Source organism: Mercenaria mercenaria, chromosome 3 (genome assembly GCF_021730395.1).
Source record: "Mercenaria mercenaria strain notata chromosome 3, MADL_Memer_1, whole genome shotgun sequence".
Lineage (NCBI taxonomy): Eukaryota > Metazoa > Mollusca > Bivalvia > Venerida > Veneridae > Mercenaria > Mercenaria mercenaria.
The window spans coordinates 91,621,777-91,649,713 of record NC_069363.1 but is presented as its reverse complement, the minus strand read 5'-3'; the positions used below and the strand labels follow the sequence as shown (position 1 = coordinate 91,649,713).

General features: G+C 34.2%; 1 protein-coding gene across 1 annotated transcript in view; it reads right to left on the bottom strand.

The window, feature by feature from the left end:
- Positions 1–27,937, bottom strand: part of LOC123524054 (uncharacterized) — a 46,580-nt gene that overhangs the window by 11,989 nt on the left and 6,654 nt on the right. The window contains exons 3-10 of the mRNA XM_053539277.1: positions 23,018–23,045; positions 18,284–18,871; positions 17,066–17,137; positions 16,199–16,591; positions 15,646–15,837; positions 12,611–12,759; positions 1,897–2,045; positions 73–725 (exon numbers count right to left, since the gene is read on the bottom strand). Coding sequence (XP_053395252.1) covers positions 73–725; positions 1,897–2,045; positions 12,611–12,759; positions 15,646–15,837; positions 16,199–16,591; positions 17,066–17,137; positions 18,284–18,871; positions 23,018–23,045 — 2,224 coding nt within the window. The remainder of the gene's footprint in view (positions 1–72; positions 726–1,896; positions 2,046–12,610; positions 12,760–15,645; positions 15,838–16,198; positions 16,592–17,065; positions 17,138–18,283; positions 18,872–23,017; positions 23,046–27,937) is intronic.

Sequence of the window (27,937 nt, the reverse complement as noted above, 5' to 3'; positions counted from 1 at the left end):
CGACTAGTGTACAATTAATACCTACATACCATGATAAACAACCTTATATCTTTTTATCAAACTTTATTTTACCTGATCTACTGACTTTTTTCACGGACGACTTTGTCAGGATTTTATGTGACTGTTTCGTTTCTTCTTTTAAAGTCTGTATCTCGGCTGCTTGCCTGTCTAACTTCTCTTCAAGTTTTGCATACATAGCCGCGATTTTTGATACTGGCACCATAACGTTTGTGCTTTCTGTTAATACAGACGGAAAATCCACCTTCCTGTTGAGCTGCCAGCTTTCTCCAGACAGCGAAAGTTTACGGACAGCATCTTTAAGGTCATTTGAGTAAGATTGAAACATATGAAGAGTCAACAAACTAGAATTTCCAATGTATTTCAGTCTGTTCCATATGCTCTGTATCCTACGAATGCATTCTTTTTCTTCTTGTTGCAGTTTAGCTTGAAATAACTCCAGGAGTAGGATAGTTAGTAAAGAAACGTCCCATGTTTGTATGTCCACGGAAGCAGCCATAGGGTAAATATTGGCATACTGATCAGGGCTTATTATGTGTTGCTGTCGTAAGTTGGTGATGTCTTGTTTTCGCAGCTGTAGGTACTTCTCTAAATTCCTGTACGGATACTGTGTATCAGTCGTAGCTTGAGAAATGAAACATCTACGTAAAGGCTTCGGGCAGATATCAATCACAAAGGTTACCAGTTGACAATACTTATTTGACATTCTGAAAACAATACATTGCATGTCATATATTTAAAACTAATTTTGTTATGAAAACAATTCGTTGTTTCTGGCTAAATCGCATTTTAGTAAAGACATGAATTTCGTGATTGTTTTTTAATTTGCGGGACCCTATGAGGAATGAATAGAAATTCATAAAAGCCTTTCATATGTCATTGTTGTCCTGTTTATCTTATCGTCTGCATATCAGGAATAGGCATACACCTCTTACGAAGGTCTTCACATGAATAAGGATAAAATACAAATATTTTGTTCATATATTAAATCTTCATCATTTGTATACAATCCTTGTATCTCTCGGAGATCACTTCCCTTTCTTGAGAAAGGAAGTTCCCTTCCTATCACAAGCTGAATTATTCCTTCCACGGTTGGGGTCCTTTTTGGAAACTCCGTTTTTATTTGCATATATTTTTTTTTTTGGACTTTTTTGTTTCTTAATTTTATTTGAATACTTTGTCATGGCAAAATACCAATTGGAGATTCCGTGGTATTTTAATCAGAATACAATTATTTTGTACTTTTGGGTGAACACCAATTTACTCTATGCTATCATACGTAATTGTAAAACCATCAATCGTGCTTTAATTTCACCATCTAATAGGCTACAAGAGTTGTCTAAACAAAATTAAATCAAACTGTAGAGGGTGTTTATTTGTTTCTATTAAACATTTTCATTGAGTGGAACAAATAGACGGAAACATTCACAAAAGGTCGGAACATGGTCTTATATATATTCGTTGTTTTCATGAGAAAAAATAGTTTCTAATGAAACTTTCGAAATGTCTCTGTCGACTTCTACTTATGGATGAAAGTATCGACAAAAGGGTAGAAATTTGCAATATTCCTTATATATTGCATATGAAAAAGTCAGAAAAAATCATAGTGTTGATAAAGATGGGAATGTCTAGTTGAATGTACAAGGCCATATGACATACTTTTTAAAAGTGTTTGTAATGAAAAACATGTAATTCAAACTGCAAATAACAATTTGAGAAAGTACCGACGATATACTTGCTTTTATTTAAATGAGGATTATTGCTAAGAATTTAATAGTGTGGTATTTTGATTTTATGCAAGACTAATATTTTGTACTTTTTGTACAAAAGAATACAAAAGTTGTGTTTATACATAAACGTTACTTGTACTGAACATACCCATACGTATCTTTTCCCTTCAGCTTTTCATTACATATTTCCCACATATTCTGCCATCTGCCTAAATCTTCGATATAAGAAAACTCATCACCACTTCCATCTGAATGTATTTTCTGAACTTTTGCTAGTGGTGAATTTGTGTCTCTTCCCTGCAATTAATTAGTACCGATATTGAAGCCAACGTGAAAAAGATACAGCAGTTATCGAATATATGTTTTTTCTACTTTATAAACTATGATAACAGTACATACCAATTAATTTTATAACTTTTGGTTTGATAACCGGCACTTTTATTTAAATAGAATACATTAAAAGAATTGAGGTGTGCGCAATAATTTGTTTTTCAAATTATAGTTTGCATGAAACTTCACAAGATAATATTGATATCAGAAATTAATTTAACTGTTTGATCGCAAATCCCTCAATCGTACCAGCAATATACCCGGTAATGAATGTCAATCAAACCAGTCCTGTACCTGTTCATTTTTTTAACTTTTATCTCTATGCATCACCATGTGCATATACACGTGACACACTTTCTTTCAACAAAAGCATGTGTATTCTCATGGTTGAAAGATTCCGAAAATTTAATTCAGTCAATAAATACATTTGTAGTTAACTTAAGAAAAACAGACTTTGAGGAGAAAGTTATCTATAAAAGGCAAAACATAACCTAAAAATCTCGTACTTTTACTAGACTACATTTTAAAAAATATATAAGAGAGATTTATATTCATCATTGTGATATATCCAGTAAAAAAGAGTAATATTGGAAGTAAAAAATTCATGGATTTTTTCGTAAAACGGAGCAAATTTGTACAGGAGAAATTTAGAATTCACGAATTTATCTGTTTGTATGTTTGTTTCTTAGTTTTCAAATTACAAAAAAGTATGAGAAAGTATAACAGTAGTCGGACCGCTATAGTTGTTTAATTTTGCGTGTATCGTGCGTGTATCTTGAGCTTCGTACGCGTTTAACGTTCGCTCGTCTGCTATCGTGTATCGCGTAACGTTCCGTGTAAGACTGTAGATCCTGTTCTGTGTGATTATGGTATAAATATATGCCTTAAATAAGAGTAAAGTAACAAATTTAACAAATGACAATGTAATTTACGGAACAGTTTACAAATGTTTTGATCATCAATAGTGGCCCATATCGTTTCATTCTTCAGCGAAATTTAATATACATTCTACAAAATGCCATGGGAAATATATGCGCAAGATATCAGAATTTCATTTTGTATTATATGCGTAAATTACACACCTTTTTTCTCCATTTTTGAATATTGCTGCTTTGTATAAAGTGTAAGCGACCGTAGTATTGTAAATCCATTATGATATGAACATTCACTGGTTTGCTGCACTGGCACAGTATAACATGGAGGTAGTATTTACGTGCCCAGTATCTCACCATTACTTTTAATCTAGTTTCTCTGGCATATGCTACGCAGTCCTCAATTTTTATTATTTGCAATACAAACTTAAATTGATAATGTTTGGTTCAAAATCAGGCTGAATTTACATAAACATACGGTTTTCCTAAATGCTGTCTAAATAATGTTTTAAAAAGTCGCAAGGCTTCAGAATAAAAATGGTTAAAGAGCATATATCTGTTCAGAAATTGATATTCACTGATTCAACTCTTCTGATTTTATACAGACATGTTGCTAATAATCATATTGCTATGGTAAATAACTTACTTTAATTAGAAATATTTTTATCATGCTTAATTTATTAGCACCACTAGAATCTTGCCAATGGGCATTTACACACAAAATCCACATGTTCAAACAGCTATAACTTTGCAATAACATATTCTATCATGATATTCATGATATCATTTTGAAATTTTAAAATGTCACTCAAGCCTGTGTTAACCATTATGTTTCGGTTAACTTTGATTCAGCAGAAATATGCCATATCCCTGCAGTTCACCTTTTCACACTTTCTGGCTTTATGTTGCGATAATTTAGCATCAGTCAAAAGAGAAGTTAATATGTTCAGATATTAGTAGGGGCCTCCGTGACCGAATGTTTAAGGTCAAAGACTTCAAATCACTTGCCCCTCTCCGATGCTTGTTCGAGCCTCACTCGGGTCGTTGAATTCTTAATGTGAGGAAGCCATCCAGCTTTCTTATGGAATGTCAGTGGTTCTACCCAGGTGCCCCTCCCCCCCCCCCCCTGTGATGAAATAATGCACTTAGGGGGGGCCTGGGGTCTTCATCTACTATCAAAGCTGAAAAGTCGCCATATGAAAATAATTGTGTCGGAGCGACCTTAAAACCAACAAAAACTAAAGCAATTTAATATGAATAAATATATCTCGACAGGATCATTAGTACACATACACGTACTTAGGCAGTTCTATCCTTATTAATGAATATTAGATCACAATGCAACCTTGCACAAATAAAGTGAACTTGGTGTCAAACTAAGATAGAAATATGTTCTATCAGTTTTTACCTATTCGCACCACTTGAATTTTGGGCATTTACACAAAAAATCCACATTTTCAAACAGGTAAAACTTTGCTGTCACATACACTATCATGATAAAATTTTGAAAACATAAAGTTCCACTTGTGCCTTTGTAAACATAATATTCAGTTAATTTTGATGGAGCAGAAATATTTTCTTCACCTATTCACACTTACACTTTCTGATTTTATGTTGCGACAATTTATCAAAACTAAAAAGAGAATATTTGTTAAGAAATTAATATTCATTGACTTAGTCCTGCTGATTTGATACAGAAATGTTGCTAATAATTTTTTTTTAGACAGCAGAAAAATATTTGAGACATCTGAACTAAGAAAACTAATTGGAAGGCTTAAACAGTCTAAAATGAATAAATGTATCTTTACGGGCCCATAAGTACACAACAATCACTATCACAAGCAGCTTTGTCTTTATTTGTTAATGTATGATCAGTATAAAACTTTGCACAAATAAAAATACTAGTGTCAAACTTCTTATGCTATTGTAAATAACTTAACTAAGATAGAAATATATTCTATCTTTTTTACCTTTTTACACCATTTGAATTTTTGAAATTCCCGCCGAAAATCCACATTGCTATAAATTTGCCATCATATTTTCTATCATGATGAAATTTTGCAGATATAAACTGTCACTCCTTATGCCTGTGTTAACCACAAAATATCAGTTAAGTTTAATACCGAAGAAATATGTTTTGACCCTGTTTGCCTTTCCACACTTTCAGATTTAATGTTGCAACAATTTATCATATGTCACAAAGAGAATATTTGTTCAGTAAACAATATTCACTGATTCAATTCTTACAAACCTTCAAAGTATTCCCCCTTTACCGAAACACATTTTGTAACCTTTTTACCCAATCGCGAAAAGCAGATAAATAGTCTTCTTTTGGTATCTGTTTGAAACACTGATAAATGGCGCTGCCAAGAGAACTTCTGGACTTATATTTCTTTCCAGAAAGCATTTTCTTAAGCCTGGATATTAAAAAGTCACAGGGACTCGGGTCAGGTGAATAAGGTGGATGGTTTACAACTTCCACCTTTTCAGAAGCCAAAAAAGACTTAACAACCTCGCACTTGTTAGAGGAGGCGTTGTCGTGTATAAGATGGACTCCTGGCCATCATTTGCTTGGACGTTTCTTATTGCAAAACTTTTTCAATTTCTTCAGTACAGAGTTCTTGTAGAATCGTCCAATGACTGTATGACTAGATGGACAAGGCACTTGAACGACTGGTCCACTAGAATTGAAGAAAATTGCGTACAACCTTTTATGGTTCTCTTGGCAATACAGGGACGTTTTTTTATTTTTTCGCTTCCATTGCTTATTATCAGCCATTCTCTGTGGCTCAAACATGTGTACCTAGGTTTTGTCACCTGTTAGCAAGTTAGAAATAACCCGCCTATTACAGCCCTTGTATGTTTTCAAAAGCTCCCGGGCAAATTTAAGGCGTTGCTTCTTTTGTTCCTCAGTGAGCAAATGAGGTACCCACCTGGCGCAAACCTTTATCAGGTCCAAAATGCTTTTTTCAGAATTGTTTGCACACTGCCTTCTGATATGCCTGTACAACTGGCTATATCTTTCACAGACAATCGCGCATCATGTTCGACCACAGCTAGCAGCGATGTTTGTCTTCGTAACAGAGGTTTTAGGCCTACCAGAACGCGTATGATCTTCGACAGATAATTTCCCAGCTTTTAAACTGTGCGCATTGAAATAGCCTGAGTCTGAGGTCCTTCTATACCATACAATTCACCAAATATCTGCTTTGAATCTATATTAAGCCTAAAGCGGCATTTAATATAGAATTTCAGTCTCTTCGTCCATATTACAACGTGACAAGTAAATTGGTCAGTGTATATGACTGCATGTATTTCAATTTGAAATAACTCGGTCATTTCAAAAGCAATTTGCACGAAATAAACGTACATCGTTAGCTATTGGACACACCATTTATGTGCAATGAAGCTTTTTAAAGATACTTTGGATTAAAGTATGGAAGCCCATTAGTGACAGAACTTTTTGCAGGGCCCTCGTATACAAACATACAGATAATGTAGATTTAACTACAATGCAGAAATCTATCCTAAGAAAACAAAAAGGACTTAAACACTCTATAATGAATAGATATATCCTTACATGCCCATAAGTACACAAATCTCATATTCAAGCAGATTTATCTTTACTTCTGAATGTTTGATCACAATCAAACTTTATCAAAATAACTTGTTCGTGCAATTTTAAATTACCTTACGTAAAAAGATATATCTAATCTTTTTACCTATTTACATCACTTCAATTTTAGCCATTCGCACACAGAATTCACATTTACCAAGAGATATAACTTTGCCATCATATTTTCTATCATGATTAAATTTTGCAATTTTGAGTTACCTTTGCCTGTGTTCACCATTATGTTTCAGTTAACTTTGATGGGGTACAAATGTTTTCTAATTCTGTTTACTTATTTACACTGTCTACTTTAACTTTGCGTCAAATTTATCATGGTTCAGTCCGTATCTATTTACGTAGCTCGCTTAAGGAATTACCGTAACAGTGATTTTTCGAACCATTTATTTGTTAACAATCTATAGCAATGCTTAGAATATACAGTCTTTATAAACTGTTCGGCTTATTCTGTGTATAGATCAAGTCCTATTTACTGCGATATAATTTCATTATTGTGACTATTCTCTGCATAACAGTATGGTGATAGCTAGGTTTAACGTCTAATGGGCAAAGTCATATATCATATGGCGACTTTCTAGCTTTACGCGGTGGAGGAAGACCCCAGGTACAAGTCCGGACATTATTTCAGACATGTGGTTGAGCCTGAAAGGAAGTTAGACAGCTGGACGACTTTCTCACATGTATAATTTTACACCCAACACGGTGTTTTGAACCCGCAGTGGTGACGGACAAGTGATTTAAGGTCGGAGATTTTCACTGCTCGCCTATGGAGGTTATGATATCGCAGTAGCAATAAAGAATAAGTATTCGTGCATGACAAAAATATGTTGTAAATATATAATTTATGTTCTCTTGACAGTCTTGAAGGAATCGTTTGTGTATGAGTTTATACTTAGGAGTTTATACTTACATAATGTCAGATTTATATGAGGACACAATTTGTTTGTAATGATATTGACGTGTGTTTATATACGTGAAGTCCAACGGTTTTTGTATCTGGCTGAGTTTTCCTTTGAGCTAAACTAACAGAAGTGTCCCATAATGTGTTAATTATGTCAGTGTGTAAGTAATAACAGGATGTCTGCATTTATATTGCTTTTGAAATGACCGATTTTGATTTAATGGAGCCGATGAAAAGCTAAAATGAGTTAAAAGTACTTATATCTAAGAGTGCCGTTAACTAATGATTAGTGTTTTACTTACAGTTACTTCATATTGTCTCTTATTACGTTTTCTCAATGGTAATTACTGAATGACACGTACAGGCCAAAAACTCTTTCAATTTAATGAAATTATTCCCCATTTTGCCGATCTTTTTCAACACAATTATGTTAACGAATGTCGATTAACGATTACCGTGAAGTCTTATTCATTTGTAAAATGAAGTTACTGAAATACTAACAAGCTGAACATTGCGATCAGAAGTTTGTAGAAAAAATGGCAAGTACAAACAGGGCATAATTTCAATAAATTCAAATTCAGTAGGTATCATCGTGCAGAAAACGTGAATGAAATGTCATTCAGTAGTGATGAGTAATAGCTCATATATGAGCATGCTGATAATCGTTAACAATAAAACCTATAAGAAAATCCTCTGGTAAGCAACCAAGTAAAATCACAGCAGATTTGGTTTGACCGGGTCTGTTCATAAAATGAAATGACATGTGTAACACCTCTCACGCAATAGCACAGTCTTAAGCGCAATTCTGATATAATGGTAAAACTCTATGATCCCAAAGCTCCAGAAAAATTACAACACTGAGTCCAAGTACGGGGCGACATTTTATAGCCGGCACTCGACACTTAAAGACTGATGTTGTGATAGTTAAAAATGTATAAAAAGATCCCCTCGAAGCATACAACGTTACCATAGAAAAAAGTAGCAGACTCGGTTTGACTGGATCTGTTCATGTTCGTTTGTTTGTTTTGGGTTTAACGCCGTTTCTCAACAGTATTTCAGTCATGTAATGGCGGGCAGTTAACCTAACCAGTTTTCCTGGATTCTGTACCAGTACAAACCTGTTTTCCGCAAGTAACTGCCAACTTCCCGACATGAATCAGAGGTGGAGGACGAATGATTTCAGACACAATATCTTTTACCAAATCGTCACGGAGAACATACGCCTCGCCCAGGGCTCGACCTCATAAACCCGAGATCCGTAGATCTGCGCTCTCCCTATTGAGCTAAGCGGGCGGGGTGTTTATGAGAGGTAATGAATTGCGCAACAAGGTGGCTACACATGACACCTACACCGAAGATGGTGACTTTTGGCATGACGAGCTAAAAGTTAACACATGAAGAGGAGTGGGAATTGTAAGAGGCGGGTGTGAATGAGTGATATCGCTTAATTGATCCATAACATTTAGGAAACTTAAAATAGTGGCACTTTCTGATAACATTTACTGTTGTAATGAAATAAAAATTATACACCCTGTTCATCGCAGGGAAGCAAATGTGGCAGAAAAAAATATTGATATCAATTTATCCATTAATTTCGGATTTCATCAAGCCCAACAACTTGTAGATATCTTCAGTTTGTCTTATTAATAACATTAGTTAAATTTTCAGACGTCTTGTAGGATATCTGTGGGATGAAATGTTACTTTTTTTATTATTTTATGATAAAATAATTTAAGTTGTGAGATCACTCTTTTTACCATTAATCAACTGATGGAATTTTTTGTTACAAATAAATATTGTAACATTACAAAACCATTTTAGTATATATTAGGCCGATGCTAGGGTGTGTGAGAGGTATTGCACTTTCCAATACCTCTCATGAATAGAACAGTGAAACCGAGTCTTTTGTGTACTTGCTTGGTTGCATACCATGCTTCCAAAGGATCTTCTTCTAGATTTTATTTACATTCACAACAGCAATCTTTAAGTGACGTGTGGCGGCCGTAAAACGTCTTCCTGTAATTGGAATCCGTATTGTTATATTTTCTGGTCCTTTGGGATTATTCAATATCTATGCATTAGAATTACATTTAAGCCAGTGCTAGGGAGCGTGAGGGCTGTTGTACTTTCCATTACCATTCATGAACAGACTCTGTCAAACCGAGTCTGCTATTCTATTGCTTGGTTGCATGTTTTGCTTCCAATGGATCTTTTTATAGATTTTATTTTTATCTTAAATGAAAAATATGTAACATAACTAATACCCACATAATTTACATACATTTATTCATACAAATACAAAAATGACGCAATCTCATGAATACAAAATTCATACATACTTGTAATGTTACTGAAAAGTTGCTACAAAAATATAACATTAACACAACAAGGTCAACTTTAGGGCTTAACAAGCAACATAATGGATGTTTAACTTGAAAATTGGCACCTTCAAAAAAAAAAGAACATTGACAGTGCTTCCAACATAATGTTTAATTTTCCCGTTATACTTATTTTTTGTGCTTAAAATATAGACCTGCCAGAATGTCAAAAAGGTGCACAGGGGGTATCACTTTTAGCTTCCTGAATGTTTTATAGTCATGTTTACTTGTAACTGAAAGTTGCTTTCGTAACTCTTGTAGTTGCCTTTCCAGGAAAATAATGTAAAACAAGAACATCCAATTTAAAGAATAAAAGAAATTTGATACCTAACAACTGAAAAGTTGCACAGAGGAAACTTATGGGTCTGTAGACAAAAATCAAAATTCTAAGAAAGCAAATGTATTGAGAAAAATAATTACATTTTATCTTCAAAGCTGAAAGACGAAGTTTTGTAAAAACGTTAGGACTTTAGAAAAGCAATGTGTTCACATTCAAATCTAATGTTTTTCACTGTTTTTGTAAAGGGTGTTTCATCTACTGGTTAGAATAAGACATAATTTATGAAAACAAGATTTTGCGCAAAATGTGAAAGTATAAATTACATAAGAATACAAGTCATAACCATAAAACTTGGTCTGAAAATGAAAGCACTCTTGAAAACCAGTTTTAATGTAAAACATCACACTTTTTGGGGTGCACAGGTGACAAATTCAAATATATATTTTAATATAACTTGAAAACAGATATATCCATTAAGCTGAAAATTCACATATGTATTGACCACATTGATTTGGATATAAATCGCAATAAATACATTCCAAATTTGAATTGAATTTAAGTAAGTTGAGAAAAAAAGAAGAAACACTGATTCTGTTGAGAAAGACCCATATCCAATATTCTGTCTTGTATTTCTTGTTTAAATTATTGAGAGGTCTATCAAGACCTCTCCATAGTGTTGGCTTTCAAACTAGGAGAATTTAGACTAATCTACTAATTTTACGGACGTTAGATTTCACATTCTGGCGCAAGTTACGGTGAGCTAAAATGGCCCAATGCGCTTGCGCACAAGTAAGTTTTGAAATCCTCTAAGACGAAAATAATTGTTCGTTTAAAACAAAGACACATAGTGTTATACTATTGTTACCAATGTTTGAAAAGGTTCAGTTATTAATAAAAAATATATAGATATATATTTACTATTCTTTGTTCGCAGTATTCTAAGATATGCATATGAATTGAAAAATATATTTCGTTCAATTAAATGAATTTATTGTTTAACTGGCGGTTCTTTTGACCCGTTCGTTTGGGTCACGGAAAATCTGCCGGAATTAGAAGAGTTCTTCCGAGATGTTCGATTGTGCGTCTTCTGTTTTTAGAAGATCTTCTGTGGCTTCCACCCGATAGTCGGAATAAAAAAAATACATTTAAAAAAAGAATGATATTTTTTCACTTCTGACAGACGTCCGTTCGATTGGGATTTTCTTCCAAGCTTTTCTAAAGCTTCTCAGAAGCTAGTCACTTCGGGCAGTTGACAAACAAGCCTGTCAAGTGAGGTTCTCCAAAATGGTCGCATTGATTCTGAGGTCATTAGGTCATGGTCACAGTGACCTGGACCAGGAAAACAGTTTCCAGACTATAACCCAAAAAAGCTTGGGCCTAGGACCTTAAACGTGATATGAAGGTTGGCCATCACCGACAGAATGATGACCCCTAATAGGTCACAGTGACCTTCAACAGGGAAACCATGCTGTTTTTTCGTCTATAGCACAACCTATCATATAACCAGAGACATAGATAACAATTATTATCTATGTATCCGATATAACTTTCAAAGCAGCAACACTGGACCTCTCCTAGGTTTCTTTTTTAAAAGAAGCCTACTTGTATTTAACTCAATTTTCGATTTGTAATGATATCATAAATAAACATTAGTCACTGTAACATAATTAATAACAATGTTGTTTTTGAGACAGTGAAAACATATTACAGAATGAACTTAAGACAGCAGAGAAACTCTCAGTGAAGATTCGTATTGAGCTTTTACAAACAGTATAGTTTTATAAGCCCCAATAAATAAATCTATTTCTCAAGAAATACTGACCATAATGCTGACCATCGGCTATAACATAAACACTGACCTTATCCATTCCTTTTAACATTACGGCACACTTCTGACAATTCAGTTCGTTGGTCATATAAATCAGAGTATACCCGACTAGATGATCAGAGCTAAGGGGGCCTTTGTTTAGATAGTAGAACGGAAATGTAGAAATCTTTAAAATATCTTTGTAGATATCTTGTAAATTGTTTTCCGCATTTAGTTATAATGGTCGAAATTTTATATATGTCTATTTTTTAAGCAAAATCAGATGTTTCGTTTTGCTCATCATGTACATGACGGTAGTGCTTTTGTACCGTATCAGAATTTATCTCCACTCGTGTTTGCAGATCTCTTTTGTTTTGTTAAACTCTATAATGGGTAATTACATTGCATATGCCTGTCCGTTGAACTAATACTGCTTATATTGCGTCAAATTTAGTCAGATTTCAATTGCTAGGTTATCTGAGAACAGATATGTCAATCCAGCCCAAAGTTTCTAGCACAATTTGTATCATGTGGGCCAGTTGTATTAGGTATGCAGATCTTATGGTAATAACTGCAATATCCTATATCAGTATTTATGTGTTAACGGCAATGCGACTGAAATAGTTTGTATAGACGTGAAGTCTGATTTAATGATTTACTTACCGGTATGTCTTTCGGTGTTTCTTGTTTCATATCGTCAATATCTACGTTTCCGTATTCATGATCTGGAGTTTGAGCTTCATCCAAAAACTGTTTTTCAGTTTCATTTTCAAAGTCTTCGGATTTAGGTGATGAAGCGGAGGTGTCTGAATCTGAAACACATCATTTCATTGAAGTTTACATTAGAGTTATTGTGTAATTTTTATTGGAAAAGAAATATTTGCTTTGAAATAGAAGAGGTTTCCGCACATCATAGAAATGTTTTACTACTAACTGGAAAACTAGATTTTCATTTAAAGTTTATTTTTTAAGTAAATATCTGACGTTAATGATATATTTGCAGAATGCGTTGGTGCGTGTCATACATGTTTGTTCTATTTAGAATGCCTTCGCTTCACTACACATTATTGCAATACTAAACAAGAGGGTCAGTGACCCTAAAGCGCTTACCTGTGTAGAAGATGTTATGTGTGTTTGTATAGCGTAATGGCACTTGTACAGATTTAGGTTTATATAGATATCAAGGCTCTAGCTATTATGGATTCAGAGAAGAAGATATTCAAAGTTTCTTTTATATTAGCCTATAATGTATACATGTCACACATATTTTTGAACCTAGGGCAATAATTTGAACAATTACGATAGACAGTCATACCCTGATATCAAACGCCAAACATCCAAGAAACTCATGTGTAAAATTGTTTTAAAATTGAGCCAGCTGTTTCTGACCAGAAGAGTTTTTTAGTTTCCACTATATATATATATATATATATATATATATATATATATATATATATATATGGAAAAGTGAACACGCTATCTGGCGGCCATGGTTTTGACGAATCAGAATAATTTGAACAATCTTTGTAGCAAGTCACACGACGAATTTTTGTGATTTTTTTAAAAGAGACTAACCAACAATTGTGATTTGTGATTTTTAAAATAATTTATCACCGAAAGGCAAAATGCCGCCACTGTTTAATATATTTACATGAAACTTAATGGTTGGTCAGTTTCTAGTTTCCAGAATTACAGGAATATTTGAGTATTCGCAGTTTTTCTTATGTACTTTTATAAACCGTTGCAACGATTTAGTTTTGTAAACAGTTTTTAATATAAAACGCGACGTGACAGTATTTTTAGACACTATCATTACGTGGGCAGTAAACCAAAACTGCGCATGCGCATATTTTGCTTCCGTCTCCAAAAATCAATAAAGAGCACACGTATACGTGTGCGCTCTATAGATTAGGCCTAAAAAATTATTTGTTTCCGGTAACATGCTAATAATAATTAGGGTAGGTAGGTCTGAAAAGTTTGTTTTTGGATTTTTTTTTTATAAAGTGAGACTTTCCGGAAATTATTTTTGTGTCAAAAAATGAACACAAACAAGGGGGTTATGCATTTAGAGCATCAGTAAGTTGATTTTTAACATCACTGACCATGTTTAAAGCATAAAAAATGCAGTTTTGCAACTTTATTTTAAAAAGTTGAAAAAAATATTCTCCAAGGCCATAAAAACATTTAGGGTCGGGCCAAAAATTTAGGGTAGGTCGGGATACCGGAAACAAACACTTTCTTTACGCCTTATCATGTTAAGTGCTATTTCCTCTCACTGTCACGTGATGTTTGCAAGGTGCTCGCTGAACGTAATTCCGTTTTCTTTATAACCCGGGAAACCATTATCAGAAATCGTACACGACCTTTTATTTTAAATGTATTAGGAAAACAACGATTTTCAACAGAATTCGATGAAAAATACATTGTTAGAACATCAAATATGCGACACAAAGATGAATATAGGAACCGTTTTTTTTAAATCTCACGCCACGATGTGTGGGTTAGTCGCTTTAAAATTGGGTCAGCAGTTTCATACAAGAAGATTTTTAAGTTTCTGATATAAACAAATATGGAAAGTGACCACGCCCAGTAGGGCCATGTTTTTTGACGAAACAAATTAATTTGACCATTCTTGTTAGAAGGTTACACAAGGACCATTTGTGTGAAATTATTTTAAAACAGGCCAGCAGTTTCACGCAAGAATATTTCAACTATAAACATATAGGTAAGAGACCACACCCTCTGGTGTTCATGTTTTTAAATGAATCGTAATATTTTGAACAATCTTGGTAGAAGGTAACAAAAAGACCATCCGTGTGAAAAGATCGAACCTGCGATTTATGAGGAAATTTTGAAATTTTCTATTTTTAGCTCAGGCGGCCCTTATGTGCAACCAAGCAAAAGCATTTGAATAAATTTGGAAGAAGACCATCAATAGAACATCCAGATCAAGTTTCAACAAAATCCATTCAGTGGTTTTGGAGGAGATGTCGTTAAAGAAATCATTGACGTTGTATAACTGACGGTTCTTTTTCTTTGAAATTATAACATCAAATGATGTGCCTTGTCAGCACATTGGGTACCTTATTTTGACAACAGTCAATTTAAGTAAGAATAAGTTAGATAGCAAGACATGTTTTTTTCATATTAAATTTAAACTATTTTATCATTTCTAGTAACGTTTCTCGATTCACAATTCATAGTGACAGTTTAGGCAATAATGAAAGAAAAGAGTAATATTATGTATATAACAGAACCAACTATCTAAATTGTTAAACATATATATAATAAGTAACAACATCGTTTCTACTTGTGTATTATTTTCCTTTGATAAGATACGTTCCTTTCTTTTCACCTTATATAAATAGAGGATATTTGTTAGTAAGGCATGTTTGATATGACTACATTTCTTTGACATGTTTCTTCTCAAGATACTTGATATATTATGATCTGGTGTGTCAAACTCTTAGGTCATATTACGTAGCAGAGAGGTGTCTATATCTGCGTTTATTGCTATTACATGCTCAATTCCGTGCTGTAGACTTTCTTCAACATACAACATTAAATAAGATTAATTAATATCTAAAATGAAAAGTAAAGTAGCCGTTGTTATTCTATTACTGTAAGCTTATCTGCATTTAAACTTATTGTCGTTGTGTTTGTTCAAAACTTTGCAAATAAATTCACAAATTACGTACCACTGATTCCCTTCATTTCATGAGAAACCAAGAATTTAATCGTCTCACTAAAATGATCTGACATGTACCCAGAAATGCGGTTAGCATTGTTTGTCAATTCTCGGCTCTCAAAAGGGGATAAAATCCTGTTTAAATCTGCTGCAGATTTAAAGGGTACCTGGATGACTATTTCTCGATCCTCTGGAACATCATCTGCAGTATATCAAACAATTGTTACATTGGCTCATATTAATATTTCAGATACTTATCAGCTTGAAAAACGCCTTATTTGTATACGATTTGCTGCCAACATTTATTTCGAGTAAATTGCTCCCGATATGTTGAAGTCTATTACATCCACATCTCATTAAGACCTGTGTCATTTAATATTAACAAAATAGCACTTATTTAATGGAAAATGCGTAACAAGTAAAATTTAGTTAGCAACAAACGTACTATCGTTTCCGAAACGCAGTATTTCTATAAAACTGGGTGGAAGTATATTTATGTATTTTTGAAATTGTTTAATCGTTAGTACTTCTCTCTATGTTTCAAACAAAATATCAGTACTTACTTCGGTGTGTGAGAATTTCATTTAAAGACTCAAACGTGAAGTTTGTTTGTATTGCGACTGTGTCAGACAACTCGCTCATCATTTCTACAGAAACACTGTGCAATAGGTTATGAAATACGTCGCTCTCAAAAATGTTGAGTACATGTTGAATACCAGACGTTGATGAACAACTAATTTCAACGATAATGCAGTGTCTTTTAACCTCTATGTTTGTGACATCGGTGTGGGCAGTTAACATTTCGAGAATTTTATCAATTGTATGCCTTACAACCGGTAAACCAGAAGTGTCAACAGATTTACTGATTGCTTCAAGTAATACAGTGTAAATAGTATCCTCTGCTTTTACTGCTGTTTCTCTTTCATGGCTCGTTGTTTGGAACTTTATTTCCAACTCTGAAAAGTGCATATACTAACTGTAAAACTATGACAATTAAGTAAACACGGCGAGTGTGACAATAAATGACCAAAGAGTGGTGATGAAATACGATACAGAGTCAATGCTTTAATATAAAAATACGTTTCCACGCGTTATTTGCTTTATGTCAAGACCATATTTTATATTATTTCTAATTTAACGAAGACATGGTTATTGCCTTGAAAATATTGGATGGTAGTTGCTCTGTTTCAAAACTTTCTATTTCTATCGAAGAGCATGTACACAATGCAACTTCTTTAGAGTTAACACAACTAGGAATATGGTTGTTTTATGAGGTTGTTACTTTGTAGATATTAATGTACATAGTTGCTTCTCATCTAATGGGGAGCATATTGTGCCTTTGAAGCGAAATGTTGCTCTTCGAGGATGTCGTTGCGAAAGGTTATAATATATTTTTTTTAGGTTTGAATCATTTGAAGTAGTTAACTTACTTTGCTCAGTTTTGAAACTTATTCCTTCGACATCCATCTGATGCAAGAACTCCTTCAGTTTTCGAATAGTTGCTAAAAATGACAGAGATAATATATATAGAGAGGAGATAAGAGGGAAAATAATACATTCACGATATCAATTTAAATTCATACAGCCGATATTTAGTTCGCAGAAGGTCTTCCTTCATATGGTTGATTAAAAGGTTTTAAGATGATGCATTTTGTATACTATCAGTATTTACCAACAGATATTGCATCTCTTTAAGGTAAACCGGAAGTAATGGACTAGCGTCATTCATCCAGATTACGACAAATAAAGCCTGTAATCGGCATACATCCCAGCCGCTTAACTCAGTAGGGAGAGCGCAGATCTACGGATTGCAGGGTCGTGAGTTCGATCCTCGGGAGAGGCATATGTTCTCCCTCCGTGACGTTTTGATAAAAGACACTGTGTCTGAAATAATTCGTCCTCCACCTCTGATGTGGGGAAGTTGGCAGTTACTTGCAGAGAACAGGCTTGTACTGGAACAGAATTCAGGAACACTGGTTAGGTTAACCGTCCGCCGTTACGCAACTTAAAAACTCGATGTACTCGGCATAGGGAAACGGAAATCTTTAATGAATTAATGGTACGGCGTCAATTTATTGAAACGACACCGTAACTATCTTACGAAAGATAAAATACGATATTAAAAAGTTTGATAGTTAAATATTAACAGCTTGGAAAGTGCGGGTCTCTATAATTATGGTCAATTTCAGAAACTAGCAAACGTACCTATACATTTTATTTCACCATGTAATAGACTATATGAAAGTTTACGATTGTGACGAATTTAATTAAAATGTACATTATAGAAAAAATTTACTATTCGCGAAAATGTCAACAAAATAGTAACAGACTTATTAAAACTTGTGTGAGGTCCAAAGTTTTCCAATCAGTCTAGTAAAATATTAAGCACACAGCCGTATCTTTTCAATTTGCCAGATTTCCTAAGTATAGTTTAGAGGTCTTAACAACTAGGGTTTGATCAAATTCCTCATTGCATGCATGGATGCATGCATGCATGCAAGTATGTATGTATGTTACAGCTTTAGGCAATTCTTATAAATGTAATAATCTAACAATTGTTTTATTCCTGTGTTAAAACATCTGTGCAAACAATTGTGTCAGAAGTGGTGGTGAGAGAAATATGAAACTCATAATCGTGTATAACATACCTATATGTACGTCATTAAGGCTTCTTATGTTCGAACATGTTTTGTGCAGATTCTCCAGGTAATCTTCAGCTGAAGTATCAACTTCGTCGTCTGTTTTGCTGCATGATGCAATTAGAGTTTTTAGCTTGCTTTTCACCTCTTTACCTAAACTATTTGCTACTGATGTAAGTCTGTTTGAAAGTTCAATTAGGACACCTGTGAAACGGTCACTGTCTAGCGATAATAGAGCAGTGTCAGCATAACTGTTGTGCGCGGTTTTTATTGCTTCTATGTCCTCTTTATCTTCAGGTTCAAGATCGTCAAAACTATTTAGAACAAACTCTACAAGAAGTGAAACATTCCAGTCATCTGGATTGCTATCATTGACCTGCGACAGATCCTTCGGATACAAATATTCAATATTTTGTATATTTGCGGTCTTTGACTTTAGACTAGATTCATTTTCTTTAAGGAACGTTGGGAGGCTTACTCGTCGTTTGCTGAGTTCCCTATTTAGGACAGCTTTAAGAACCAATCTACCACCTTCTATCATAAGTCTCATGTAACGTTTATATCGCCCCGGCTTGTTCTTGAAATAAGTGTCGAATTCTAAAACAGAAATAAAAGAAATGTACATACATAAGTAGTTCATGCTTATATTTATATATGTAGAAGAAATCATACATAAATGCAAGAATGTGGAGAATATATTTACTCCCCCCCACAGTTAGCTTTATTAAAGCTAGCCTAGATCCAAAACTGCAGGTATACAATGTACTTCAATCGAAGCATTTTTACAGTACATGTCGATTTGTGGGAATTTGGGCCGCCGTGAGAAAATTATTGAGAAATATAGAGACCTATACCACACTGTAGATTGAAATGAGTTATCTTAATTTCCCATGTATCTCTTTCCAGACACGCGACTGGAGAAAGCTATGGCGTCATAAATATGGCGGCTAAAGAGAAAATAAGAAACTAAGGCTGCTGAATAATTACAGGTGATAACGTCTTTGAAAACTATGTTATGATTGTAAAAATGATATCTTTAGTGCAGGTAATGTTTATTCTTGCAGATAAAACACTTTTAAGAGAAAAAAGATGGAATTCATTATGCTTAAAATGAAAAGATATCCATAAATATCAGAAAATAACGAAAATGACTAAATAACGATATTACGTGAGCAAATTTCTGTTTAATGGCGCAGCATGTTCGATTTAAAATAGAAATAGTCTGATAATCTATCACGTCCATAGTCAAATAGCATACTTATATGAATCTGTATACCCTCGTATGTGTATAAGTGTATCAGATCAGCATAATGCCCCGACACTGTGGTCAGACCGCAAAACAATTAGAAAAAATATGTTACATGGTGCAATTTTAAGAATGTTGATCTAATACATTTACATCTTTAAAACGTAAACTATTTTATAGTGCAGATTCTCCTATAAAAATTGATAAATCCAATCAATTAATACATATTTCCCCGTAAACCTGAGTTAAAGACATCTACAAAAGGAATCATCAGAAAATTTCTCTATGAATGTTTTAGTCCAGCATACTAGGTGGTCTATGATGTCATCGTCGTTTAACGCCTACAGTATATTTACGTTTTACATAAGGAACTTTATAGTCCTAAAACTTACACCTTGTGTCCTTCCAATGAACAATATTTGGTCACTAATCACATCCCTGTAGTTTGTATTTTCAAAGTTCGCATATATAGTCAGCAAGATTATGTTGGATTCCTTAATTGCATACACAATAGCATTAAGCTCGTTTCATAGATAATTTAACCTCTTATACATGTACCACTACTAATATATTTAATCGTATAACTTCATGTCGAACTGATATTGTACCCCACGTGAAAAGATATTGAGACAAAGTATATGCAAACTCTGGAAAAAAAAACATTCCTAGAAAAATTAAAATCTAACAATTACAGGTTGTGTTGTTCCTTCGTTTCATATGATTCCTTTACTCTTTATACATATTTACCAAATAATCTAATGAATGACAAAGGAACTGCTTTAATTAAACGTATTTTTGTTCATTTAATATCAGTTAAGCCTTTTCTGCTTGTAACATTGCGAAAAAAATCCATGTGAACCTGTGAGGCAGTTTGTCAAACCCTCTCCTTATTGAACAACATTGATGTCCGGTAAGGGAATGCAGTTTTTCGAGAGGTAATAAGTAATCCACTACTTCTACCTAGAGTGTCGTATGTTTTAGAAAACGTTATACACAGTCAGGTGTGGTAAAGTATCAACAATAATTCACGCATTCTTGATGATGTTTTCAAATACGGACAATCAGTTGTTGCTCGAATAGTTGACACTTTTTTCAGCTAGAGAGGTTGTTATTAGATGAAACTAGCAATTCAAAACTACAATACTGCATTGCTTGGGATTGACATATCTCCATATTTAAAACTGATTTACACTTTCAAGTTTATTTACTCAAGTTTTTTCTCTATTTAGATGGGGCATGGGGATGTTCCCCATACAATTTTTCGCAATATATCAGCCAGGTAAGTATATGTTACTAGATACGTGGATTGTCACACAATAGCTGCAGGTCATGTTGTCTGTCAGTTATATGTGACGTTTAATAAATACCTTTTCCTTTACCTTGATGTAATCGTCATATATTTGCAAGAGCGACCTTCAAGAATTAAAAGAACGTTATCAATATGTCCTTTTGCAGAAATACCGCTATTATCAACTGCGAGAACATTATACTAAATGTCACTATCGTAATTCAGACTTGTATGTGTTTTTTAAGTTTAATAGCAATTTAAAAACACTTCTGTTACTAAGTGTATCGAAACAGTAGTTATTTATCAAATTCAATGGAAATTTTCCCAAATGTATTATATATATTGCCTATTTGGTGTTCAGTCCTTTGTCAGCTGGATACTACAATTTCCTCTTTGATCGTGTCTAACGAAAGAGGTGTACGACGCCATGATAGGCAATTCTTAAAGCCCACTGGTATTGAGCTGCTTTGATATTTTTCTGCTTTCCTGATTAGTCGGATCCTTAATAATGTTCTGCTGTTGTTCTGCTTTCTGTAACGGCATGGAGAACAAGAGCAAATGGTTTGTTAAAAGTCTTAAGAAGATCTCTTGAAAGTATAGAACTCAACTAATCAAAATAATAGAAGACTTGGTCTGACTAAGTTTGTTCATGAGAGGTTTAGAAAGGTAAAATACCCGCACGCCCTTTAGCACCAGCTTAAGTGGAATTCTATTATGATGATATTAAATGAACTCCATAATAGTGAAAGGACCAGAGGGTTTTCATATAGATATTTACCCAATCATTTTTGTGTTTCACATAACGTGCCTTTAGTTTTCCTTGCGTGAATAAGACATTCAGCTGTCGGGAGCTTAATTTTATGTATACTGTTCAGCAACATTTGAATATGGTGGGGATATAGCATTGTTGCCAATCTACTGTTTTAAGCACACCTGTGTTATTTGCAACTGACTGTTCCAAGGCGTTGCCGCACTACGTTTCTTTATTTTACGTTTTGAGCTTTCTGTCTGTATGCTTTACTTTGTTCATGTATTTATCATGTTCTAAACTATACATGCATTGCTGCAGTGGTACGGTTTAAAGATGCGTTGCATTAACATGAATCAGAGTATATCACAGATATTATTCAGCAGTATTATTTTCTTAATCGGTCGCCATATTGATTACGTCATCTCCGGATCCAGTCGCGGTCCCCAGAAGAGATACATACATATTGTTTTTGTCTTAGACCAAGAAATAATATTTCTCAACTACTTTCGAGCGGGATTACAAATGGCAGTGGACTAATGTATAAAGTTTAAAACTGATCTTAACATTGAATAAGATTGATGAAATGGTATACTTCATTTAAGTTGATAATCAAATTAACAATGATGCAGAACATGGTTCTATATATCTGCATTTTAACATATGATATGTGTTTTTGTATGACTAAGTTATGACACCTTTTATATTAGCCTTTCTACATACTATACAGTCTACTTTCGTTCACTCGAACTCGAACTCGGATCGCTTGAGCACTTCATTTCGCTTGATATAGCCATATATACGGTTCTGATACAGATGAAAAAGACAAAATTGAAGACGCATAAAGGGCAAAACAATCATTTAAAACAACAGACTTAGCTAAGTATTTTTTTTTTTCGTGAAATTAAGACAGAGCATCATTGGTTCGATCCTTTTGCAGACGAACAGTTTCTTCGAGCAGCAGCTAGAGATAGAAGACTTTAAATAAATGACTACTTAGTGGTTAGGCCGTTTTAAAGAAGATATGGAACAACATTTAAAACAACCTGTGGTAAGAAACGACATCAACCAACGGATCAAGGAATAATAGAACAAATCTTACGAGCTCTTCGAGTGCGAACGAACGAGGCTGGACTGTAATTTACTAAATTGAAGCATGTTAAAGCATGTTGAATATCAATACTTTTAGAAATCAGCCTTTGAGAATATCAAATATATATATATGTGTGTGTGTGCGTGCGTGCGTGTGCGTGCGTGCGTGCGTGCGTGCGTGTGTGTGTGCGTGCGTACATGGTGTGTGTTTGTTTCTCTCTCTCTCTCTATTTCAAATTGCAACGATTTCTATCGTCCGTTCACTACCTACCTACCAATTCACCTACCTGTCCATCTATTTTTATACCGATTTCTCGCAGAATGTAAAATGAAATGCTGTGAATATTAAAGAATAAAATAAAGACTTACCTTTCATCGTTCTGAATAGGTCGTCTACCTAATGATAAAAAGAAACAAGAAGGTAATTTTACACTTTTTGAAAGCTCACATGTTCGGTCTTTGATAATTTTAAGTATAACCATAACCGTATATTGCGTGTACTAATACAGCAATTAAGAAAAACGCAAAGTAAACTCTTTTGTTCTCAAATATCTATTTCAGTTGATTTTATAGACTATATTCAACATCAAGATGTGTACGTATTTGCAAGTTATATTACATGTCATTATTACAGTTTAGAGAGTCTGTGGCGCAGTGATTAGCAGGTTGGAATACAACGCCAGCGTTCCGGGTTAGATTCTCGATCGCGGGTGATATACTGACTAGTTAAACAAGATACTTTTTTATCGCTTATTGAAAACAAATTTAAACCAGAACACACACAATAGTTATGGCTTACTTAATTATTACACTGAAGCTAAATATAAACCATAAAGTGACACAGGTAGCGTAAAACGATACAGGTTTCATTTAGAATATGAATGAATTCAACTATCCAATAAAAACATTATATTTTACTACAACAATACAAGGACATTTGAAAAGATGAAATTTGAAATCAACTCCCTCTTGAATGTAAATAACTTTTAAAATTATAGCTGATGTAATGGCCAAAACTGCATATAAAATTAGATATTTTACTTTACTTTATGATAATTTGTTTTAGCTCGGTTGTGATGAAGCTTCAAGCTTATTGGAACCACTCTCGAGAATTTTACTGTCAAAACTCAGTACTAAAAGTACTTTATTATTACATGTAGATCATTTTGGATCATTAGAACTGTTGATATTTCCGACGACTTAAGGTAGTTATGCACGTTTGAAAAACCGGAAGTGATGGCGTAACGTCATTTTTCCGGAAAACGTAGAATGAAGCCTGGATTTGGCGTACGGAAATGAAAATCAATTTATGAATTAATCCAAACCTGTGAGTACATTTGTTACAATGGCACTGTTGCTATATTTCTTAAGTCAAAATATGATATTAAAACATGTGTCACGTTAAAAAAATCAAAATAATGTCTTAACGTTAACGGGAAATATCCGGTTCCCTTTAATCATGGCCAAATATCTCAAAAATAAGCACACGGACCTATACAATTTATTCCACCAAACTTTAGGCCATGTCTTTATTTACAACTTTGAGAAGTTTCATCAAAATCTACATTGTAGAAAAAAATCTATTCGCGAAAATGTTATGAAAGTTATGATTTTCCCATAGACTCCCATTTTGAAATATTGCGTGAGGTCCAAATTTTTCAAATCAGCCTAGCAAAAAATCAAGCACACGACCCTGTGTTTTTTATTTGCTGAATTTTCTAGGTATATTCTGAAGTTTTGAAAAATTGGTGTTTAATCAAAATCTACATTGTAGAAAAAAATTAGATCCAAACGTGCAGAACTACCTTAAGTTATGCATGAATTAACTTTATGGGAGGTGTTCAGTTTGTATATGAAACATATAATGCACTTTCTTTAATATATATATATATATATATAGTAGAGAGAATTAGTTAATACGAACTAAATCACCACCACAATATATCAGACCAATTACGGCAAAGCGCCTAGCAGTACAAACGAACACGCATATGCCACAGCAAGTCCACTAACCCAATAAGATTAGTTTCGATACTGCTTTATATACGAGCCCGAATTGTACTACACATTCGTACTGGTTCAACATTTGCATATATATACTCAAATCTCTGTTTTCATGTCTCACAAATCAGTAGTGACTTTTTAGTCTTTATAACTGATTGGGACCAGAGAAGCTATATTTTCTCTCTCTGAAAGTTAACTGGATCTCGAGGATACATTGAATATATATAGATAATTTGCGTTAAGGGATATAATTATATTCAGAACAGTTGACTTTCCCATACGTGAGATCCGCTAGGATACAAGTTCGCATTATAAATTATTATATAGTAGAGAGAATTAGTTAATACGAACTAAATCACCACCACAATATACCAGACCAATTACGGCAAAGCGCCTAGCAGTACAAACGAACACGCATATGCCACAGCAAGTCCACAAATCAGATAAAATTTGCAAATATGAGGTTGACTTAAACCCACCCACTTTATCTTATTATGGTTTCCCGACATATCTACTAGACTATGTATAAAAACCACGCTCACTGCTGTATGTTAGATTTAGTTATTCCCAGCTTCTATACTGTTAACATCTTCAGATTATCATGTCGTATTAAAAGATTAAACTCTAACATATCGTTCTTATTGTCTATGAACTGACTACACTCAAACATAATAAAACATTGTGTCAGAAATAATTGCCAAATTTCATTTCATTCTGGTTTATTTGTTGGAATAAATTAACTAACCATGGATCAAACAGGGGTACCAACACCAAGAATGGAATGGACTGGGACAGTGCTAATCTGTTGGAGTGTTACAAGAAGTTGAGACAAGGTGTAGAGCTAATTTTTGTTGTAGCATTAAAAGATAAAACACAAGAAGTCAAAGTCAAATTCTTGTTGTTGTGGACATCTCAGTCGCTTACCAATGACATGTTCAGCTAAGTCAAATCCGGTTTTCAGTCAGTACAGATTTAAAAAGAGCACCGCATTGCGGGTGCTGACGCTCATCTGATATTTTTGTCTCTGTATAATAGAAACATTGTCCTACCCGTGTGTTTAAATGATATTTTCTAAGTCCAAAAGAGGCTATTAATTTTGCAAAAAGCAGGATAGAGTAATGTTTCTTGCTGTACAGACTCAGCTTTTGTGTCAAGTGTCGCAAGTTTTAAAGCAATAGCTTTGATAGTTTTTTGCAAAAAGCAGGATGAAGTTATGTTCCTTGCTGTTCAGCTATTGATGGTGAACAAGTGTTGCAAGTTTAAAAGCAATAGCTTTGATAGTTTAGGAGAAAAGCTGACCTAAACATAAAACCAGGCAACGCCGACGCCGACGCCGATCAAGGGATGACAATAACTCATCATTATTTTTCAAAAATCAGATGAACTAAAAATGAGAGACAAGATGATAGCTTAATTGAACAATTCATCACGAGATTAAAAACGAATGCTTATGACTGTGTATTTGACTGTGCATTTGGAGCAGAATACAAATCGGAAATGTTAAGAGACAATTCGAGTAAGTCGTACGAATATGTACAGGCGCAACTTAAATCCATGATTAATCAAAAGGAGGTAAATTCAGTAAAAAAGCAAGCAAGCTAGCAGCCGACGTACCAAAAAATAACTCAGCAGTTAGGGGTTCAGTTTCAAAACAAACAGTATAATCAAAGTTCTGTTGAACGATCAAGCAAGAGACAAGGAGCAGTAAGACACACACCCGACTGTTTACATTGTGGGCAATAACATCCAAAGAACCATATAGGGCTTACGGTGCCAAAAGTCACTCATGTGGCAAGTGGAATCATTCTGCATTCGTTTGTCTTTAAGACTTACCAAAAAGTGAACAATTTTAAGAAATAGTCAAAGTAATGACTCAGAGGATATATTTCTAGATAGTGTTCATTTTAGTTTTTGCAAATATTCTTGTTGGACCGCACCAAATTCAATTTAATTCAACTCGATTACAGAGTCACAGGTAAACATTCTAGCAGTTTTCTGAATTTCAAAATCTTGTTAAAAGTACAGCATTCCCAGTCCAAAATGCAATTTTCTGCATACAATGCTAATCCTCTGAAATCTTTTTGGTACAGTTGCTTTACCTATCATCCATACAAATGGACATTCAAGATTCAAAATCAAAGCCCTTGTTCAGCCTCCAGACCGCAATAGATTTAGGTCTGATTCAGCTATCATATTAAGTGGAATCCCAATTTGGATATATGACAAAAGCAGTCAGCGAAAACATTCATTACGAGCTTGGGCTTGTATCGACACTTAAGGTTACCATACGGTCTTAAGATCAGCGATGACGAATTCATGCGTGCTATAAACGAATGTGTTCAAGGCTTACACGGAGTACAAAACCTTGTTAATTATTTAGTTGTATATGGTTACAAACTCAAAGACCACGATGCAAACTTTGCATGCTGTTTTGCAAATGTGCAAAGAAAGAGGTATTGACCTCAAAGAAGACAAATGGACACTCGGGTCACCGAGATTAATTAGTTTGGTGATTTGCTAATCACGGATGGTTTAAAACACGATCAAGCTCATGTTGCTGCAATCAAGGACATACCACCTCCGAGAAACAAGGCAGAGTTACAGACTGTCATTCGATTGGTAAACTATCTTTCAAGGTTTGCGCCAAATCTGGCAGAGGTTACTTGTCCTGTGAGACTGCTGCTAGAGAAGCACATAGGATTGTCATGGCAAAAACTTCAGTGTGATGCATTACAAAAAGGGAAGGAAATCACCTCATTCCCTGATCAAGTATTAGCTTACTATGATCCAAAGATACTTCTGACAGACAGAGTCGTAGCAGTCTTGGAACTGCATTACTTAAAGACGTGGCATACGATTGTTAATCCCAGCAAGTTATAAGTATTACAGCAAGACAGAATAAGAATGCCTTAAGATTCTATTTGGATTGAAATGTTTTCATGAAGGGGTTGGATTGAAACGTTTTCACGAAGGGGTATATGGCCGGAGAGTTAACGTAGAAAATGACCCTATTCTATTAAAACCGATCTTTTAGAAGAATCTCTACCGTTCTCCTGCACGTGTAGTACGTTTACGTTTACATATACAATGCTATGATATTAATGCGACATATCGTCCTTGTAAAGATATTCATGTGCCAGACACACTATCTAGACATTCGTTGCATGAGACGTATCCTATGCTTAAAACAGAGTCCTATCTACAGGTACAGATGGTAATGTCCAGTTTACTGTATGTACCACACAAATGCAAGAAATCAGACATATGACAGATAAAGATAACCAG